Source organism: Equus przewalskii, chromosome 14 (genome assembly GCF_037783145.1).
Source record: "Equus przewalskii isolate Varuska chromosome 14, EquPr2, whole genome shotgun sequence".
Classification (NCBI taxonomy): domain Eukaryota; kingdom Metazoa; phylum Chordata; class Mammalia; order Perissodactyla; family Equidae; genus Equus; species Equus przewalskii.
The window spans coordinates 81,517,903-81,540,088 of NC_091844.1; the positions used below are offsets into that span (position 1 = coordinate 81,517,903).

At 49.0% G+C, this 22,186-nt stretch overlaps 1 protein-coding gene across 17 annotated transcripts in view; it reads right to left on the minus strand.

Moving 5' to 3' along the window:
* The window catches only part of LPIN1 (lipin 1), a 123,715-nt gene that overhangs the window by 87,007 nt on the left and 14,522 nt on the right, over positions 1–22,186 (minus strand). For 6 of the 17 annotated variants that reach the window (XM_070574397.1, XM_070574408.1, XM_070574398.1 and 3 more), the window contains exon 2: positions 6,334–6,390. The exons of 2 other annotated variants lie outside the window; for them this stretch is intronic. In XM_070574397.1, coding sequence (XP_070430498.1) covers positions 6,334–6,390 — 57 coding nt within the window. Of the gene's footprint in view, positions 1–2,752; positions 2,983–5,258; positions 5,428–6,333; positions 6,391–15,996; positions 17,365–22,186 lie in introns of those variants that run through there. 9 more of the 17 variants (XM_070574402.1, XM_070574423.1, XM_070574405.1 and 6 more) reach the window with 7 other exon arrangements.

Below are 22,186 nucleotides of genomic sequence, written 5' to 3' on the forward strand. Positions count from 1 at the left end.
ATCGATAACATCCCACCAGTACTTTCTCCTCTCCCTTCTCCCGCCCCCAGGGATGTCCAAGTGAGGGTCTGGGCATCACTAACCTAATCAGAGGAAATCCTGAGCAGAGTGCAGCATACTCAAGAGGAAGAATCAGGTGGGAGTGTCTTGAATTTCAAATGGGAGGGAGGGCTGGAGGCAAGGAGTGAGGGACAGGCAGACAAGGATTTATCCCTGTCCCAACACTGCTCAGTTTGCATTCTCTTCTATCACATCATGCTTTGTAACGTCGAATCCATCATGGTCTGATCTAGCTCAGTCAACACTCGACTCAGCCACAGTGTCATCAGGAGACCCAGAGACAGATGGATCAACCAGAGAGCCTCAGAATGAGGGAGCATCTCTCTGACAGACAGACAGACAGACACACACACACACACACACTTCTCCAGTATCAAACATCTGACTACATGTCAGGTGTCACTGCTGCCCTGGTTTCACTATTTCTCCATGCAGTTTAAGCTCAAGCTGCACTAGATCGTTCTTATTTCTTTATGCTTGCCCTGTTCCCTCTACCACAGGGCCTTTGTACATGCTGTTCTCTCTACACAGAATCCTCTCCCCTCTTCACCTGGTTAACTGCTCTGCATTCTTCAATTTTAGTTTAAGTATCACTAACCTCCTCAACTACGTCAATTCTCCCTGTTAGACACTCTCACTGTATATATTTTATTCAAAGTATTTATTATAGCTAAAATGTTCTATTTGCACATGAAATTATTGTAAAATCTCTCCCCAGCAGACATACTCTGGAGGAGGGAAAAGAGCTTTTCTGTTTAAGTATCTAGCACAGTCTCTGGCACTTACTAGGTACTCAATATATATATTTAAATGAAGGCTTAAATACCATATCATGGGTGATAATGCCTGATTGCAAAAATAAATTCATCATAATAAAATAATAAAAATAAGTTATAATAAAAATATACTCATCCTAACAAAAAGAAACTAACTAGATATGTACCGGTATTAAAAATATCAGTGCCCTTATCATGAATGAAGCCAGTGGGAAGCCCCAGAGAACGCACTCATTTATGCAACCAGCCATTTCTGAGTGCTTACAAGGTACTGTGTGGGGTACATGATTAAGAGATGCCTCTGTCCTCAACAGCTCACGATCTAGGAGATATCCAGGGTCTCCAGCAAGAGGAAACAAGGACAAGCAATTCAGAACAATTTGCCCACCCCAGTACGAGAAGGGATGGGAATAAGGGAGGATCGGGAATTGATGCTAAAAAGAGACATTAATACAATGTTTCCATTCACAAATGAGAAAGGGGCCTTAGGGTATCTCTACAAAACCTAAGAATTCACTGAACAGAAAGTGACCATTCTCTGTAAGATTCGAATCAAATACCTTATTGTTGTATCTGATTGCGCCAGTGCCTGTCACTAACGCTTGCTAGACCAGCGTTGCAGAGTGGAGCTATAATGATTCATGCTAAAGAAAGCAATTGGCTCGAAGAGGCAGGCCCCGTGGCCGAGTGGTTAGGTTCGGGCGCTCCGCTTCACCAGTCCAGGGCTTCGCTGGTTCAGATCCTGGGCATAGACATGGCACCGCTCATCAGGCCACACTGAGGCAGCATCCCACATGCCACAACTATAAGGGCCCACAACTAAAATATATAACAATGTACTGGGGAGATTTGGGGAGAAAAAGCAGGAAAAAAAAAAGAAGATTGGCAACAGTTGTTAGCTCAGGTGCCAATCTTTACAAAACAAACAACTCCCTCCTCTAGCCCATCCTTATAAAAAAAAAAGAAAGAAAGAAAGAAAGCAATTGGCTACAAGAGACACCACAGATCACTTCTAGATAGGAACACCGTGCACGTCATTGGACACCTGCAGAATAGCTCCGTGAACAATGCTAGACAAGGAAGGAAATCCTAGGGCAGGATGGCAGGCGGAGCAGAACAGACAAATATGCATTTATTTTCCCTTTACCTCCAGTTATTACACTAAATTTCAAGGAAACTTCAGAACTTAAAAATTCACAACAATGAAGTGAATAGGAGGAGGGGCATCTGCAGTAGAAAAGGTGTTTAATCAAATTTGGAAGGCGAAAGCAAAGGGCAGGTTGACTAAAGAAATAACATGGAGCAAGCTGCAGCCTGGAGTACCCGTAAAGGGGGCAGTGGCCAAGGGAGGGCTACCTGCCCGGGAGAGCCTAGAGCAGGTGCTGGAGCCAGAGCGACACAGCTCCCCAGGGTCACCGTCAGCTCCCTGACTGTTTACTCCAGACTGACCTCCAGCAGCTGGGGCTTCCAGCAGCCTTCCTATGCTACCTGCTCAATGAAAACAGACGAGCTTGTATCACCAGGCATTTGAGGGAACCCTGCAACATGAAAGAGAAAGAATGACAGGCAGACAGAGGGAAACTTGACTCCGGAAGAAATAAAAATAATGAAAAGAACAGAGGAGAAATTAACAGGAAGAAATCCCCAAGCCAGAATCTGAGAGAGATTTGGGAAGATAATTCATTCAAAAACAAACACAGGATAATGCTGTGAAAGAGAAATAATCAGAGGACAAAAAAGAATTTTTAAGAGTAAAAATTTGATTGACAAAAATAGAAGATGAAATTGATGAAATCTGCCCAATCGTAGACCGCAAAGTTGGGCGATGGGAGCGAGAAGAGATAGCAGAACTCCACGGTCTCCAGTCACCACTCTCTTTGTTTTCCATTTTCCTTTAATTTGTTGAAATATCTCACCTGCTGTTGTCTGTTAGATTACAAATATATTACCTCCAGGAGACCAGGTTCCGAGCAGAATGAAGGAGAAAGTGACCACTGCTAGGCACATCACTGTGAAGGTACAGGACGCAAAGGATTAACAGAAGACCCTAAAAGCTTCCAGATAGAAAACATCATAATAATAGGTCACCCAGGAAAGAGCCAAAGTCAGACTGGCATGCAGGCAACGTTGGTTATTAGAAGACAATGGAACAATGTGGTCAGAACTCTGTGAAAAATTAATGTCAACCTCAAATTCTAATACCAACAAACTATCAAATGTGAAGCCAAAATAAAAAAGAGATTCAGACACGCAGGGATTCAAAAACATCTTCTCTCTCCCTTTTCTGGGAGGCGACGTGAAAATGTACTCCAGCTTTTGCTTATTTTTAAAGAGTGAACTAAGAAAGAAGAAAACAAGACTCTGGGTAATGGTGGGTCTAAGGAGGGCCTCTGAGATGACAGCTCTGCTGGGGGACGGAGAGCAGGAGGGAGAGGGGTCTCCCGGAGAGAGGTCGGAGGAGAAGAGGGCATCCCCCCAGATTGCTGGGAGGCTAAAAAGACTAGAGAACATGATAAAGGTACTGAATGCAAGGAATAAATGAAAAGAGAAATGGCTGAATGGGAGAAATTTCTCATAGAAGCGGCATATTGTAGTGCTTAGGAACAAAGTCTCTGGAGCTGGAAGGTGTGGGTTCGTATCCTAATCCCGTCATTTACCAGCTGTGTGACCTTGAGCGAATACCTCAAACTCTCTGTGCTCAGTTTCCCATCTCTGAAGTGGAGATAATAGCACCAACTTATCGGGCTGTTGTGAGGAATTAAATGGTTAATTTTGAACGCTCTTCGAAAAGATCCCGTCACATGGTGTCATTTAAAGATTTGCTAAATAAATAACAAAAACTGAAGAGCTCCATGAAAATCATGGGCATCCAAATAGAAGAAATAGATCCCAATTCAAACAAGTTAATGGGCTTAAAAATAATGAATGTGATAGTTTCCAAGTGACAGACTAAAGTAAAAGCTTAAAGACATTGTAGGCGGGGGGCGGGGGGGCAGAAAGGGACAGGCAGGGAACGGAAAGCATATATTTCTCCTCCTAACGAAGAAAAAGAAAGGCAAATATAACTTCCAGGAAAAACTCACCTGCCTCCAAGAAAAACTGCATATATGAGAAAGGCAGAGTCCGAATACAGAACAGACTAAAGCAGGGTGAGAGTGTACGCTCATGGCAGACTGTAGGAAAGGAGAAGTCGTTTGCATATGATGCTCTGTGAAGATCAGCTAGGCCCTCCTTCATAGAGTGTAAGTCCATAGGATAATGTGCAAAGGAAACATAAGTCGACTGGGGGTAGGAACAGGGAACTGTGGCTGTAGCTGTGAGCCAGTATTTCCTAGTTGATTTTTTTTTTCTGGAAGATTAGCCCTGAGTTAACATCTGCCGCCAATCCTCCTCTTTTTGCTGAGGAAGGCTGGCCCTGAGCTAACATCCGTGCCCATCTTCCTCTACTTTATACATGGGACGCCTACCACAGCATGGCTTGCCAACCGGTGACATGTCCCCACCCAGGATCCGAACCAGTGAACCCCGGGCCACCAAGGCGGAACATGCGCACTTAACCGCTGCGCCACTGGGTTGGCCCCCCCCCCCCCCCGCCCCAGTTGATTTTATAGAAATCAGGCACATGAAACACTTTGATAAAATTTATCGAAAATAAATTTAAATCTAGACAAAGTCACTTCCTCCCCCTGCACAAAATGTGCTCTCTCCAAGAAGACCACATTTTAAATCCAGTCCTTTTTCAAACCTAAAGACAAGAAGAAATAAAAGAAATAAGCAAATTATGCTTTCAAGTAACTGGGCGGGGATAATCTAGAATTCTGAGAATTGTTGCTCTTATTAGAAATGTTGCAATCAGAGCACAGCTTGGCCAAGAGGGAGGCATTTTCAAGGACAGGCTGCCTATTATGAGCACAGCAGGAAAGAGGTGCTAGGCTTAATGTAACAAATTGTATCACAGTGTTCCCTGGCCTGAGCAAGAGGGTTCAGCAGTTCTGGTGAACATTTCTTGCTCAATTGTCTTTCCAGAATTCAAGACTTTTGCTTTGAATGAGTCTCTGTTTGTGGGCAGGGCTGGAGGCGAGAGGGGTGTTGGTGCCTGTGGATTTCTTTGGATTTCTGCAGGCCATGGGCAGATTCTTCAAACTTAAGAGCTGAGCCTCCTAGAGAAGCCTTTCCTCACACATTGCTCAGGTCCGTGAAGAATTAATCACAGGCTTCTCCGCACTAATGAGCCCACATGTAACTCCAGGGTGGCACATTTCACAAAGCATTGTCACTGTGTCATTGTGTATCCTGTATCCCCTCTACTGGCTGATGAGCCATCCACGACACACTCAACACTGTATCTCTGGTGCCTAGCATATTTGCAAAGTAACTAGGAGAGAGACAGACACAAGGACAAAGAGAGATGTTGAGTCTTACTTTCTGCACTGTTGTACTCCCCCTTCATTTTTGGTCCCTTCTACACTCAGGAGGAGGGGCTCACTCACCAGGACATCCTGCCCCTCTTTTCTCCATAGAGGATGGCTCCCCTCACTCCAGGCTCAACTGCCACTAACTGCCCACTGGCCAGGATTCCTGGCCCCTGATTGGGCCCCATCCCTGACAATCCCCTTGGAAATAGAACTTCTGCTCCTCGCAGATTCCCGAGGACCAGGCCTTCCTCAGCAGCCTTCCTCGTTTATTTAACTGGAGCCCCTGGGCTCATCTCAAGGAAGACTGTCTTGCTCTGGCTGGCACTGCAGTGGGCCTTCTGAGTCCCTGTAAACCCTCTTGGTCCACACTGGGTTCTGGAGTCCCTCTCCAGACTGTGAGCTCATTGAGAGTGGAGACTAAGTGTGCCTTTTCTTCTGTATCCCCAAGGCTTTGGACAGACCACAGGGGGACAAATAAGTGTCCAGGCTTTATCACTTCTTCCCTGGACCATTCCAAAAGCCTCCTCTTGAGCTTCCCCACCTCCAAACTGATTGCCTCAAGTCTATTCTCCACGGGAAAGGACCTCAGGTCTAAGATCTAGGGGTACAGCAAGCTGTATGATGCTGCTGAAGCCTAAGTTTAGCTCCAGGGCAAGGTGAGGGCACTAGCAGAAAAGAACTGCAGATGCAGGTTGGGACCCCCGCCCAGTGGGCTTCAGCAAAATATCCCTCCCAAACAATGGAGGCTCAGAGAGCCAGATCTAGGAAGAGAGTCTAGAAGCTTGAGTGGGCATGAGGGGTGGGGGACGTGCTGGCCCTGAGGCTGCTGGACATGGGGTCCAGAGAGATTCAGAAAGACAGCGCCCATGGGCAGAGCAGAGAGCGAAGCACCGAGTATAGTCCCAGAGACAACCGAAGGGCCTGGCCAAGGCATGGGGACCAGGCACAGGGCAGTGAGACTAACGCAGGGGGACGAAGGAACCAACATGACTGTGGCCACAAACCACAGCTCATCCACAAACATTTTGTCGCATCTTGAAAGGTAAAAGTATAATTCGGACATTCACAGCAACTTCACTCACATTAATGTTCGAAGACCACACATTTCGAATCCATCCAGGGTCTTTCATCATCGGAATCTGAAAAACAAAACATTAGAAATTAATTAATGGAATTGTTCCAGAATTACATGGCGGTAAATATTGCGCATCCTTGCGAATATACTAAAAACCACTGATCCATGCACTTAAACATGGTGAATTTTATAGTATGTGAATTATACCTCAATTAAAAAAAGAAATTAAAGGGGCTGGCCCCGTGGCCGAGTGGTTAAGTTCACGCGCTCCGCTGCAGGTGGCCCAGTGTTTCGTTGGTTCGGGTCCTGGGCGCGGACATGGCACTGCTCATCCGGCCACGCTGAGGCGGCGTCCCGCATGCCACAGCTAGAAGGACCCACAACGAAGAATATACAACTATGTACCGGGGGGCTTTGGGGAGAAAAAGGAAAAAAATTTAAAAAATCTTTAAAAAAAAAAAAAGGAAAAAAAAGAAATTAAACAAGAAGGATGTGGTGCGTTTTCTTTGAGCACGTTCCGTCGGTTACGAGGTCGTAAATCTCTCTCCCACTCCTTCACTCCTTCTCCACCATCTCGTCCTTCCCAAAGCCCACAGAACCCATGGGTGAAGCCTCAGGAGACAAGGCAACGTGGAGACACGTCAGGATTGGAGACAAGAGACCCGCCTTCCAGAGCTGCCTCTGCTGCTTCCTGGCTGTGTGCCTGCACAGGGCTTGTTTTCTTGTCTGTAAAACAGGTGTAACAATCACCCCGGAGCTGATGGGTGTGGCGAGCGTTAACTGAGTCCGTCCAGGTGAAAGGGCAAAGCCTGGGACAGGTAGGAGCTATGGGGACTGCCCATGGGGCCTTATCTGAGCAGGTAGGACCCGCACCGTCTGCTTCTCCCACAGGTGCCCCAGCTAGAGGTCCCAAAGGGCTGTACCACGCTGGTGTCGCCCAGCCTGTCTAAGGGATGTGTTGAGTTTTTGTAGCTCTTAAATCATGCTTAAGTTATACTCAAACACATGTGCATTCTGAGTTCAACTAAAGCAGCCCGAATCAGCAGGCTTTGAACCCCCTTCCCCTATTCCCCTTGTGTGGTCACCCCCTCACCCTGTCACCCTACCTGCTCCCCATCTAACACATTTAGCCTTCCCAGCCCACCTTGTCAATCGGCTCATAGTTAATGGGGTTGCTTTACATTCTTATTTACTGCATTTCTCTCAGGGGCCATGTGCGTCGCTAGGTTGTGCAAATGCAGAGATGAGTAAAATATAAATCTTGTGCAGGAGTCACGCATAACCCAGCGGGGGCAGGAAGACATGTAGACAAGCTTGTCATGGCCAGGGCTGCCACCAAGACATGCTCAGGGTCCCATGGGAGCACAGGAGGGAGCCAACAATCTGCCTGCAGGAAACAGGGAAGGTTCCGTGCCATCCATAGAAGGCGATGACATCTGAACGCTTCTGAGGGTAAGTGGGGCTCTCGGAGAAGAGAGGAGAGACGAAGGAGTTCCCAGCAGGGAAGACAGCGTGTTCAAAGAAGCAAAGCCATCACACATGTGCTTGGTGAACCGTGAGGAGCGCCCTGTGACTGGAGAATAGTTGCCGCAGGTGCATGTGGGCATGAAGGGGCCCTGGGGTGGGTCCACAGTCAGGAGATGTGGGTGGAGGGAGGCCATTTTCATTTTCTTAAAAAATGCCTTCCTCAAACAAAATCTGTTGTAAGAGCCCCTGTGTAAACAGACAGAAGGGGAAGTGCTATGGTCATAGCAGGGAGGAGGCCTGGCGTCCCCAGTCTTGGCTACAGAACCCCCGAGGCCTCAGAGAACACGATTTGAGAACCAGCGCTGCATGCTGTGGGGAGCTGCAGAGGAGCAGGATGATCAGATCCGGGTCGTACAAGGATCACTCTGACCTTTGTATTGGAGGCGGAGAAGTGGGTTTAAAGGCGATTCCAGCAAAGGACGGCCAGGCTGTGAACAAAGGTGCCAACAGTGGGGATGAGGAGGAATGGGCGGCCCTGAGCGCCTCCTGGTGCTGGAATCCCCCGGTGGGTGAGGACTCGGATCGGTCAGGTGGGTAAAGAGGGAGGTTTTGAGAATCGCTGAAGTTTCCGGCCTGGGTGACTAGGTAGATGACGTGCCTTTAACTCAATGAGGAAAACTGGAAGGATAAATGGGGGAGGACCCTTCTATCATCCTGGAACCACATCTGGAATAGAAAGGATAGATTTTCCTGTAGGACAGAACCTGGGAAAGGAGGCAGATGTGAGTTAAGAGATTCTCCCCAAGTCTGGATCCTTGTTGGGAAAGTGGGGCCGGCCAAGTGGTTTCTTCATCTATAAATTGCTTAACACGCCAATGGATTCAGTCCTGCTTTCACCTGAACACTGCGTTTGAAACACTTCCTGGAGTCCAGTGAGCACTTCCACTGCGGCTCCTGTGGGGTATGCCAGCACGCTGCAAAAAATCACGCACCTCGAATACCGATGTTCTGGACCATTCCACTCGAATTCCTCACGGGGCACAAACACGGTCCCACGGCCACCAGCGCTGGCTGGTACAATGGTTGCACTGATTTCACATTCACGAGGTGGGTAGAAGGCTGGCAGCCGTTTAAATCCACAATGCTTGGATTTGGTCCCGTTTGAAAACGAAGTTTCAAATCAAACACCATTTTTTACTGTCATGGGTGCCGTGACTCTGACCGTCCAAGAGTTTGGTTTGATTTCAGAGATTAAATATAAGCACAAGAACGTAAAAAATGGTGAACCTGTGTATTTCAACAATTTCTCTCAAAGCTAAGAAGAAAATAATCTCATCCCACCCCACAACTATTTGCCTGTTTTCATTCAAAATTCTAACACAAATTTGAAGCCCAGCCTTTGGACTCTGGGCACCAAGCTGTTAGCAGTCATGGTGGAAGCCAGAAATGAACTTGGGTTTGAACCCCCATTCTCCCACCAAGAGCTGTGGCCTTTAACAAGGAAGTTAACCTTTCTAAGCCCCAATCTTCTTATCCGTAAAGAGAGGAGAACAATAAAATAATTATCTCATAGAGCTGACGGAAGAATCAAGAGATAACAGTGCATAAAATAATAACGCGCTGCATGAATGTTACTTTCTACTCATGGATGGTGATCGTACGGTGGAAGACTCAGTGTCGGGAACAGGTGAGCCTCTTCTGAACAAATGGTTCGCTTTCACCTTACCTATACCCTGAACTGTATAATTGTGTAACTGGTCCTTCTGCAGGCATTGGCGGCCAGAGCCACGTTTCTGTTCTCCTTGTAAATGAGTCCGACTTTAGGAAGTGTGTGTTTGTGTTAGGCTCATTCTTGGCTCTATTTTCTGTCTCTACTTCTTTTTTCTTCTTAGTCCTCACTGAATTTAAACGTATGTGACTGCTATGGACTGAATGTTTGTGTCCTCCCAAAATTCATGCATTGAAGCCCTAATCTCCGGTGTGACGGTATTTGGAGGTGGGGAATGTTGGAGGTTATAAGGTCATAAGGGTGGCACCCTCATGAAGGGGATTAGTGCTCTTATGAGAAGACACGTGAGAGTGATGAGCTGTCTCTCTGCCACCCGGTAATATAGCAGGAAGGCACCATCTACAAGCCCGGAGAGGCTCCCGCCAGAACCCGGCCCTGCTGGTGCCCAGATCTTGCACTTCCAGCTTCCAGAACTATGAGAAACAAATTTCTGTTGTTTCAGCCCCACAGTAAATGGTATTTTTGTTACAGCGGCCCAAGCTGACTGCTATAGAAATCCTGTGATGTTTTGGATCATCTTCTGTCCATAGACATATATAGTAAAGAATACGTGGATGATTGATAAATAGATAGATAGACTAAGAGATAAAGAAAAAATGGAAAAATGCTTGGAGAATAAACATGGTAAATGCAGACGGATGAATAGAGAAAAGATAGACACTTTCCTGCTGTCTTTTCCTTTTGTGTCGTGTTGTTTTGCTTGCTCACTTGGCTACATGGACCATTACGGGGTAAGGAGCACTTGAAATGGAGCCACAGAGACTCGTCCTGGTAGGAGGAATAATATGGAACCATTGATCACCCGCTCTGAGCTTCAGTTTCCTCTTCTAAAGACCCTGCATGACGCTTCCTCCCTCAGGCTGCTGGGGAGCTAAGTGAGAGCTGTACTCGAAGGTGACCAACACCGGCTCGATGCCCAGGGAGGCTGGATTTGAATCTCAGTTGCAGCTCGAGGCCCAGGTGACAGTCTCCTGTCTCCTCACGGGGCCTTGCTCCCTGCGTCACCTCTGCCCATGATTTCCCAGGCGTCACATATACGGGGCCTAAGTCCAAATTCAAATTCAGGTCTTGTGACTCCACAGTTCTTGCTGCAGTTTCACCGAGGGAGAAACAGCCAGACAGCAGAATTCCCACAAACACACAAGGAGAAAGAGGGAGACTTCAGAGAGAAGGCCTTGCACGTGATTGGGCCTGAAGTCCACAGTGATGGTCCAGGCAGTTCCCAGCTTACAAACAGGCACCCTAAAGTTTGTCTGTGAACTCACTGTCTGAGAGCGGCATTTTCACACTGAAACTGTGCTATCCAAGTGAGCTCACTTTTCCAGGGGAGGAGGGGCAGAGCAAGCCGCAGTGCAGCCGAGCCAACACTGCGCCGTGCGACTCGTGGCACTCTGGTCCTTTTATAGAGCCTACTTTCATGGGAAAACGCATCCAAACTCCCACTGAAGGTTCCAGGACCACACGGGAGCTGTCCAGGAGGCAGCGGCAGGAGCATTGCTCTGGGGGACCAGGCAATTCAGGCCTTAGTTCTGACTCTAGTACTCACTTGTGGGGAGCCGGGGGTGGGCAAGGTACTTCCCTTCTCTGGTCTTAGTATTTCCATCTGCCAAAGGACAGAATTACACTGGGTGATTCCTCAGGTCTTTTTATCTCCAACACTGTCTAAGTCTAAATGCACACACCCTCCTACATCGTGATTCCAGCGACAAGATCCCCTTTCTTCCGTAGCCCAGCACCCTCGGTCAATACGATGGGAAATAAGCGGAGATGAGAAGGGAGGGTTTGCTCTGGGTGGGGAGGAGAGGGGGTGAAGAGGATGACACTGTAGATGCGGCTGGAGTTAGACCCAGGCAGGCTCGAACCTGGAGCCCCCCAGGGGTTCCCTAGAATAGCAGAGAGACTCTGTAGTCCAATGAGTTGGATCCAAGCCCTGGTTACGATGCTTAGTGATGCTTGGTCTTCGGTTGGTCACTTAATGTCTCAGAAATTCCTTTTCTTCAATTACAAAATGAGGTGCATAATACTTCCTCCATCTTCAAAGCCAGCAAGGGCAGGTTGAGTGCTTCTGATGTTCCATCTCTCTGACTTAGTCTCTGAGCTCATGGGATTACGTTGGGCCCACCTGGATAATCCAGGATAATCACTCTATTTTAAGGTCAGTGAGAAGTAACCTTACTTCCATCTGCAACCTCATTTTTTGCTATGTAATTAACACATTCCTAGGTTCCAAGGATTAGGACATGGACGCCTTTAGGGGGCACTCTTCTACCTGGCACAGCTTCCTAATGGGATCACTCACATCTCCTTTTGCGATCTTGCAGTTTGTTCCCCATGTTGCAGCCAAAGTCTTCTTTTTGAAACACAATCTGGTCATGTCACCCTCATAATTAAAACCATTCAAGTAAATATATAAAATGTAGACAAGTTTTTAAACCCTTTCTTAACTTGGTCAACAAAGTGCCCACCCATCCGTCCAGTCTCATCTCCCACTTGCTCCCCTTCATCTCTCTGTCCCAGTCATGCTGGCATTTCACCCCTTCCTATTCATCTAACTCCATCCAGCCACAGGGCCTTTGCACACGCTATTCACTCTGCCTGAGACGCATTTCAGCTGGTTAGCTACTACTCATTTCCCAGACCACAGCCAAGTCACCTCCTCAGAGAAGCTGTCCCTGGCCTTCTCAACTTGATCACCTCACAGGTGTACCCTTTCACAGCACCTTTGTTGCTCTTTCATAGCACTTAGCACAGTTGCAAAGTTACATTTGTTTGCACAACTATTCAGTTAATGACAGCTTCCTCCATAAGGGACAGTGCCTGTTGTTCTCATTGTTGTATCCCCAGCAGCATCCAGCACATGGTAGCTTGTCAATAATGCTTGTTGAATGGAAGAACAAAAGCATGATTTCCTCAATATGCAGATGAGGACACTGCAGCTGAGAAGGTCGAGGGACTTGGCCAAGGTCCACAGCTAGCAATTGGGGTGGGTAAGCCAGAATTTGGTCCAGGTTTGACTGACCTCTAAGCCACATCACCACAGCCCCAGTGGTGTGCTTAACAGGGAAGGGTTGAGTCTCACGTGGGATACGTAGCCTGTGTGCGTGTGTGTGTGTGCGTGTGTGTGCATGCGTGCACGCCTGTGTGTGTATTAGATTACAGGTGGCCCCAAATTTTTTGCTGCTCCTCCCACTGACAGCTAGAGTCTGATTGCCCTCCCGTACGTCTGAGCCAGCCTAGGTGACTTTCTTGCTCAATAATATGCAGGACAAGTGACGTTCTCCAACTCCTGAGACAGAAGCTCCTCAACTTCCAGCGACCCCCTCCGCCTCTTGCCGTGCTCTTTCTGGGAGATGCCAGCCGCCACGTAAGAGGTCTGACCACCCTGAGATGTCATGTCTGAGAGGCCCTGTGCAGGCACTCCTGTCAACAGTTCCTGCTGAGCCCAGGCTTCCAGCCACCCCCGCCAAGTCACCAGACACATGAGAAAAGCCATCGTGGTCCTTCCAGACCAGTCCATCACCAGTCAGGTCCCCCTGAGTCACCTCAGTAACGCATGATGAGCCGAAGAATCACCCAGCCAAATTCTGACCCATGAAATCATGAGATATAATAAAATAGTTGTGTTAAGTCAGTCAATTTTGAAGCAGTTTGTCCCAGGGGAGAGCACATGTGTTGGGGAGGGAGGGGGTCTGGATTGTATTTCTTTGTGTTTATCTTTGTATCTGTTTGGTGGTGGTGAGAAAGCGTGTCTATTTTGCAAGTGTGTCTACACGTTTGCTTGTATCTACAATGTTGTGCTTCTTTTTATTTTCTCTGTGTGTGTGTATTTATGGCAAAATGATGTGGCCAACTCTCCCATGTGAAATCTAATCCCAGTGCTTACGTGCCTCCTTGCCTATTTATGAGAAGAACCCACACAGACCACAAATGTAGCCACATGTGTATGTGTCCATACAAGGATAAAGTTTGATTAGAAAAAAAAGACACAGCCTCTAATCAGAGGATTCTAATGGGGGAGTCATCCAATCCAGGCAATCACTGAGCACCCACTGTTTGCCAGACACTGCCAGGAGCCAGGAATCCAGAAGGGAGCAAGGCCTGGTACGATGGCCTGGGCAATGCCAGGAGCACAGCAAAGACTTCAGGGTGGATCAGGCCAAGATTAGACCTCAGGGCCAGCCCAGTGGCGTAGTGATTAAGTTCGCACACTCTGCTTTGTGGCCCAGGGTTCCTGGGTTCGGATCCTGGGCACAGACCTGCACACTGCTCATCAAGACATGCTGTGGCAGCGTCTATACAAAATAGAGGAAGATTGGCACAGATGTTAGCTCAGGGCCAATCTTCCTCACCAAAAAATAAAAAGGGGTCAACTTCAGGGTTCTAGGGGCAATTACACTGGGCTCCTTGGGCACCCTGAGGCCCTGGCCTCCAAGCCGGTACGATTGGTCACTCCAAGCCTGTGAGTGGGCAGCTCAGAGCCATGCCATCCCCATGCCAGTCCCCACCAAGCAGGGCAGCAGTTCCCAAGGACTTCTCACGAAATGGTAGCAAATGTTATGCAAAACCAGCTCTATGGTGGGGCAGATAAATTTGGAAACATTAGATAGAACAGAGATAAAGATTTTTTTCCCTGCATCGCTTCTCAGTGCCCTTATGACGTCGTTGTATGCTGTCCATCTCCAAGGCAGAATATAGAAGGTGGAAGTTCCAAAACACACATGATCGTGAAATCTCTTTTTCGCTGAGCAAATGGTGGTATTTGTGTGGCAGGTGACTCCTTTGGGGGAAATTCTGCTGCAGATATAACAGGTGTGGAGGCAAGCATGGGGGTCAGGCATCCGCACTTTCCATCTCTGCCTATGCCTCCAGAGCAGATACGGTAGAAGTTTCAAGATATTCAAATCTGAATGGGGAGACTCATGGAAGGAGCCATGTGACGGCTGGGCGGGAAGGAAGGCAGTAAAAATGAACCGCAAAACAGGAGTGGATGTTTGTGCTGTAGCAATGGGAGACCAAGACTGAACTGAGGCCAGGGTAAGGGAGGCTGACCCAGCCTGCTCTGCTGACACCCCGGCATGCTCCTCCTACAGTCCTTATTGCAGAGACCCTGGGCACACAAAGATCCCCTTTCTCACTAGGCCATGCCACGTAAGCCACGGTTTGTCTTTCTCAAGCATCCACGTTCCTTGGTGTCTTAACCATGTCTTTTTATTTTCTGTATTTCAATGCTTTAATATTTAGGGCCTTGCTGACCCCAGAGAGACTGCCCTCCCAGGGCCAGGCAAGGAGAGAAATCAGTGTCATTTCTGTTCCATTGAACACCTGTTCTTGTGATTCAAAAGAAAGAGGAGCAATCTTCATTTATTTATTTATTTTCTTAAGAATAAAAACCTCTTACTAGTGCCCCAGTTGAAATCTAGCTTTCTGAAATTGGTTTCTTCTTCGGGTGCCAGTGCTTGGTGACGTTTACGAGCATGCGTTCTACGTCCAAACAACCAACCACAGCCCATAACTCAACTGCCGTCTTGATCAGGTGCTCACACACTTGGCCAGGTCTCAGACAAGCAGGGACAGCCCCAAGACCTCAGAGCCTAATGAAACTATTCAAATGAGCCAATCCCAAGCCTGCTGACCCTGATGTTTGTTCCTTCCCTACGGAAACCACAAGAAAGGTTCTTGCTCTTCCCTCTCTCCGCCCCCCGACTGGCCCTGGTGCTTCCTCACGTGGCCCCGCATGGAGCGCCACACCTCCTGTTCCTAGAGACCTGAGAATTCTTCTTCCTTCATGACAGGAGTTTCTATGGCCGTGTATCTTACGGTACCTGAATAAGACAAATCTTGGGGACCCTAAAACGCTTGGCATCCTGGAACCACAAGACCAGAGGTGAAACTTAGCAGAGACAACCATGATAACGTTGAGACACTGACCTACCTGGCGGTATTACGCATAACAGTTAAGGAACAGTTTTAGGACAGCCACTGGCCAAACCACAGAGACACCCACCCAACCAGAAAGCACACAGCCCTGGATGCGACAGTAAGTAACACAGGTAGCTTTTTATAGGGTGACTGAAATATAGACTCTAGAATCTGATGGGCTTGAGCTCAAATCCTCAACCCATCACAAATTATCTGTGTGACCTTGATCTAGTCATTTAACTTTTCTGTGCTTCAGATTTTTCCCCTGTAAAATGAAGACAATAACATATTGTTATATGAGGAGTACATGAGAATGAATTTAAAGTACTTAGCATGGAAACTGGTACATCTTAGGCATTCAACAAATGCCAAATACTGATTATTATTATTATTACTACTGCTATTACTACACCTAACCAAACGACATATAATGGTGCAGTTATTCACACTGAGAGTCCACTGTGCGTACACCTGGCCCAGGCGCTGTGGACAAACCTGGGTGTTGTTGAGTTCACACCAAAGAGACTAGCGAGGACTCGATGAGTCAAGTTCGGTCACGTGCTGACTGAGCATCTACTACGTGTCATGCCCTGTGTAAGTACTGAGTTCATCACTGGGGCAAGTCCAAAGATGACTAAGACATGATCACTTGAGTTGTTCATAGTTTAGCAGGATAAACAGGTGCAGAGGCAAATTTCTGTGATCCAACCTGACGTGTGCTCTCGTGAAGGCACAAAGAGGGTGCCGGGACAGCCCAGAGGGAGGAAGATCTCCTGGGCAGGATGAGAGAGAAGACAGCCCAGAAGAGCTGGGTATCAAAGATCAAGTAGGAGTTCACCAGGTCAACAAAGGAGGATATGGCAAGCAGAAGCATGAGTAATCTCGGCATTGTTGTAAGCGAGTGAGGAGATATGAATACAGAGTGTGGAGCGCAGAGCTAATGAAGCGAGAGGACCGAAATTCAGTAAGAGGCATTGAGGAGTGAGACAAAAAGAATCAGGGTGCTACTGAGGCATTTTGTCCAGGAGAGCAACAAAGGAGGGTTACAGAGGAGCAGTCCTGAAGCCCAGGCGTGCGGAGTGGCTCTGGGAAGGAAGAGGTCCGTGGCTAACAACAACCACCACTGAGGGAGCACCAACCACGTGCTGAGCGCTGTGCTGGAAATCTCTGTGTGTGTCTTCTTTAAATCTCACTACCCACCTGTGAGGTAGTTGAATCAGCATCAACTTAGAAGAAGAGAAACTTGAGGCTCAGAGCAGCTTTATGTGACCTGCCCAAGGACACATGCTGTGGAGACGGCTAAGTCGCACCTGAACACAGGTCTGTCCAACCCCAACAACAGGTCTGTTCCTCCCCCTTGGCCAGATGCCTTCGGAGGGGCAGGGAGGAGGCACTGAGGATGTTGCAACAGCCCATGAGGAAGGAGTGAAGGGGTGGCAGCCAGCCTGGACAGAGATTCTTGAACTGCAGGAGACTACGAACCATGGACACAGGGCCTCCAGCACGCGAATCACACCTGACAGGTGGTGACCTTTAGAGGCTACACTTGGAGCGACTTCCACCTGTGCACCAAGGCAGACTGATGGCCACACACGCAGCTTCCTCAGTGTAGAATAATCATGCACACCTGCTGTGTGCCAGGTACCCGGCCAGGCGCTTTCAATAGTCAGTTCCTGTCATTCTTCTCCAAGCATTGTGGGTATCATCATCCTGGTTTTTATTGGAGAAGCTGAGTTTCAGAAGGGTCTAATAATTTTCCCAAGGCCACTCAGCCCTTTCCGCTCTAAACCACGCTGCCCTCCTTTGTCCGGCTGGCCATGTCCTGCTCAGCCTCCGTCTCCTTTGTGACGTCTAGCCCTAGGACTGAGAGAACGGTAGATGCAATCAATCATTTCCATATCAGCATTTCCATAGCTCCTTGTTCATATCTGAATGCCAGACTTGTCATATTGCCTTGCCTATCTGTCCCCCACTAGACTGGGAGCTCCCCAAGAGTGGCCACCAGCCCTTTTCTTCTTGTCGGTAGGGCCCGGCACAGGGTGTCCACTCGGGGACCATTGGTTGAATGATGCATGTGTGAATGAAAGAATGAGTGAATGACATACTGCAGGTGTGGTCACCTGTATTTATAGTATTTTTATTTTCTCAGCATATTAGAGAGTGTTACTTGAGACACTGTGTTTTACAGGAGTCCAAGCCTTAAGGAGAAGGGAAGAGGCGCCCGTGACCCCGTGTGAGCATCAGGTAGCCGTGCGGAGCTTTGGTCTCTGATCCTCCCTATTCTGTCGTCTTTCCCCAGAACACCTCCAGGGACTCCAGACCCCCTTAAATCACGGAGGTGGTCGAGCCTGAGGTGTGCTCCAATCCCAGCAGGACTTCCCAAAAGGTTTGGAAAACATGTGGCCGATTAAGTCAAACCTTGTTAATGTGCACCAAGTAGAACTTGGTAGAATAACACACTTTATGCTTCCCAACTACACATAATGACTTGGCCTCAGCAAGAAAGTGGTCCCTAGAAATGTGGATGCATTTGAAAAAAGAGATACAAATAACACAATATTTTGCGCATAAGTGAGAGTTCAAAGGGCCTGAGGGCCGTTTACGGATGGGAGTGATTTAAAGGAGGCAGGACGACTATGCTGGAAGCATGTGAACTTGGGCGATGCAGTGTCAACTATGAGCCTGAGGCCATTTCTCAGGCCCATAGTTGACACTGCAAAAGTGGCAGCTCATTACAGCAACTGCACTCTTGAGTTTCACGACAAACCTTCTGTTCACAAACTGTGCAAAGCCTTGATCTTGTCTCGAATATCACAGATTCCAAATGAGAGGGATCCTAATAAACAAGGTTTGGTTTATTCTGGTTTTTGTTTTTAAAAAAAGAGCAAGCAGCGTCCTGCCACCGTGCATTTTATAACCACAGGGGGCCCCAAGATTGTGTGGACCGCATCGGGCACTTTAAAAGCCCAGCTTTTAAAAATCAGGCCCTGATCCATTAACTCAAAGGTGGGTGAGTTTCCCAGTAGAAACAACAACCAAGAACATGAAGAAATCGCTGCCTCTGAAGACCTTAGATGCACGTGATATTGTCCTTGCACTTCTCAGAAGAGGTGGGTGATGCGGGAGCCAGTGGCAGCAGCGTCGATTCTGGGGAGGACTTTTAAGTAAAGAACTTGGAGGAAAGCCCCTTGACCTTGGGTACAGCCAGTCCCTTCTACGAAAGCATCTGGTCTCCTGAGATAGCCTCATTGAAGCTGGGCCCCAGCCAGGTGGGAGAGCGGGCAGCAGAGGAATCAGGACACAGCAGGACACCGTGTGCCCCACTCCTCCAGGCTCGCCCGCCTGCCCCAGGGGCTGAGCTGACTCAGATGACAGACACCCACATCCCTGTGGAACCGGAACCTGTGGGGAGGGGCGGGGGGGCGGGGTGGGGAAAGGTTGCCTGTTGCTTGGGAGAAAAGTACAAGGCAGTCAGTGCTGAACACGGTGACACTCTCCAATGACCACTGGCCGGCTGGTGGCCCTGGGCAGAACTGAAAGCAAAGCTGGGCACTTTGGGGTCTGGGAACCACCCAAAGCTGTGGGGGGCGTGAAAAGTTGGGCCTGCCCTCTCCTTCCCCCTGAGGGCTGCTGCCTGACCTGGGGGTGGGGCTTGCTCCTGGCCTGGTGTTTGGGGAGGTGGGGAGGGACACAGTAGGGGCTTGGTGCCCAGGCTCTGCCGGTGCCCACAGGCAGGTGGCCCACAGGCTAATTTGGTGTGAGTCAGGTTTTCAGCCACCACGGCAGCCAAGCCCTTCTCCACTCACCCAACCCGTGGACGATGGCCCTTCCCTCCCAGGCCAGGCCTTATCACTACCAATGGCAGACAAGGAAGGAGCCAGCAGGTCGCAGAGGTTCAGCAAACACTGAGCTTCCTAGGTTCAGCAAACACTGAGCTTCCTCATGCTGGGCAGGCAGGCTGAATTCCTAAGTCGTGATTCCCAGGCTCCAGCGGGCACAGCAGTGAGAAGGCCTGCCTCCTGGTGTAGCTCAGAGTGGTGGAAGGGGGCTCCTTCCTGCCCCCCTGCATCAGGCCACAGGCCACGAGGAGCTGCTGCCACTCCAGCCTGGAGGGCAGACAGAGCTCAGGGCTGCTGCAAACACATGAGCTGGGGGAGGCTTCTGGAACCGCTGGCTGTGGGGAGCACACAGAGCCTCGGGCAGGCAGGAGCACAGGGAAGGCCTCAAGGGGAGACGTCTGAGCTCAGCTGTGACGGTGAATCGGATTCTCAAGGCTGAAAGAGGTAAGAAAGCCACGTTCGGGGACAGGTGCACAAGGGTGTCAACGCTCAGAGCAGCAGCTGCTGGGGCCTGGGGCCTCATGCACTGGCAGGAATCTCCCTGGGGCCACCCTGGGCTAATGAATGAATGAAGGCAGAAGTCGGGCCTTGGTTCTGTTTCTCCCTGCTTTGGCCTGAAAGCCCGCAGCCTGCCCAATCCTGAGTGTCATGACTTAGGAACTCAGCCCGCCTCCCAGCATGAGGGACAGAGTGAAGCTCAGTGTTTGCTGATGGCAGACGGCCTCTCTCAATGCAGCACCGATTTTCCCCTCTCTGGTGGATCAATCCAATCGGCAATTGAACACGCTCTCGCTTTGTTTCATTTGTTGCGTGTTACAAGGCCTTCTCTCCACCCCCTTCCCCTGCCGGCTCCTGCCCGTTTCTCTTTCCCTTTCTAGGAGACTCCTCTAAAGATCTGCCTACGTTTGTTTTCTCCAATTCCATTTTTCTGATTCTCTCTTAACTCCACCTCTGTCAGGCTTGCGTGAGTCCACAACCTGGAAGTGCCCAGCTTTGCTTCCATCCTGGCGGGCCTGTGGGTGGGCCAGCAGTGGTCACAGAACGTCACTGTGTTCAGTGCTGACTTAAAAAAATGAACAGAGGGGCCAGCCCCGTGGCATAGTGGTTAAGTTCAGCACGCTCCGCTTCAGTGGGTTCTTGGGTTTGGATCCTGGGCCCAGACCTAAACCACTTGTCAGCCGTGCTGTGGCAGTGACCCACATATAAAGTAGAGGAAGATTGGCCCAGATGTTAGCTCAAGCTAATCTTCCTCAAGCAAGAAAAAAAAAAGAGGAAGATTGGCAGCAGATGTCAGCTCAGGGCAAATCTTCCTCAGCAAAAAAAAAAAACAACAAAAAAGAACAGATACTCAAGTTAAACATGCCTGGTATGTGTTCATCCTGTGCTAGGTGTTGGGCTGGAAAGCAGATGGGGAGTACAAAGAGCCGTGGTCCTGTCCCCCAAGAGCTTGATACATTTGGTGAGACCACACTGCAGCCTCCAGAATGACGTGTAACAAGGATGGAATGTACAAGGAAGTCAGTCCAGGATTCACGGGTGGACACTCAGTGGTCGGAAGTTGAGAGGCCACAGGGGTGGCTGTGGTCAGAGGGGTTGGAGGCCCCTCACGAAGACAGGGAGCTGAGCTCAGCTCTGAAGAGCCAAGGGAAGGAGGACTTCATGGAGAGCGAGGCCTGTTGCAGGGTGCTCCCTCCTGAGTCCTCGCACAAAGCCCGTGTGATGATAACGGAGTGTCTGACCCTGGAATCATCTCAACTTCACTGCAATTCCTTCATCCCTTCACTGAGAGGCTTGTTCTATGCGACTTACGAAGTCTCTTCCGTTTTAAGGACTCTATAATTCTGTGTGCCAAAACGACATTCATTCCATGCTAGGCATTGGGCACGCAAAAATTGTAAAAATCTGTGGCCCCTGCTGCAAAGAATTCACAATCTAATTTCGATGGGAGTTCAACCTTAGTTCCCTTGACAACCTTGGGAAGGAGATACAGCAAAGATTATTGTCATCCCTGTTAAAGATGAGGAAACTGAGGCTCAGAGAGGTGCCAAGGATCAAACACAATCCCAGCCTCGGGGAGGCTCCCATCCTCTCACCCTTTGGTGTGCCGGTGCGTCAGCCAGCGGGGCTCTTGTTAGGAACGCCGATTCTGATCCGGCAGGTCTGGGCTGGGGGCTGAGAGTCTGCATTTCTGCTCAGCTCCCAGGTGATGCTGACGCTACTGCTGGTCTGAGGACCACACTTTGAATAGCACAGGGCTCTAGATTCACACCCACTCGGACTGCTGACCAGATCATTCAGCAGAGTGCCAGGATCACTTTAGATCATTCTAGAATCTCTAGATCAGTGCTTCCCAAACCTGGCTGCACATCAGAGTCACATGGCAACTTGTGAAACAAGCACAAAGCTCAAGGCCTGAAATTTGATTCCATAGGGATGGGATTTAGGATTCTGAAGTCTTTTTTTTTTTTTTTTAAACGAGTTGTCCAGGTGGTTCTGGTGCACAGCCCTTCGGAAGGTGACTGCCCCCACCTGACCTTCCTGAGACCTTGAGGACGAGCGCCCTCTGCCTTTTCTACCTCTCAGACTCTCTTCCTCCACCAGCGCCGTATCCATCTTATCGGTCACAACGACCTCGAACCTGCCTTCTATTTAAGACTGGACCCACGTCTAGAGAAAGCCTCTGGGGTGTGATTTCAAGTGGATAAGGAAGGCTGGCCCCTGACCCAAAATAAGATTTCTTCCCCGCCTTTAGCTGCTCTTGATGCCCTCAATTTCTCAGGCTGCAACATAATCCCAAGACCTCAGGGGCAGGGCCAGAAACCTATTTATCTCTGCCTCCTGGGGCT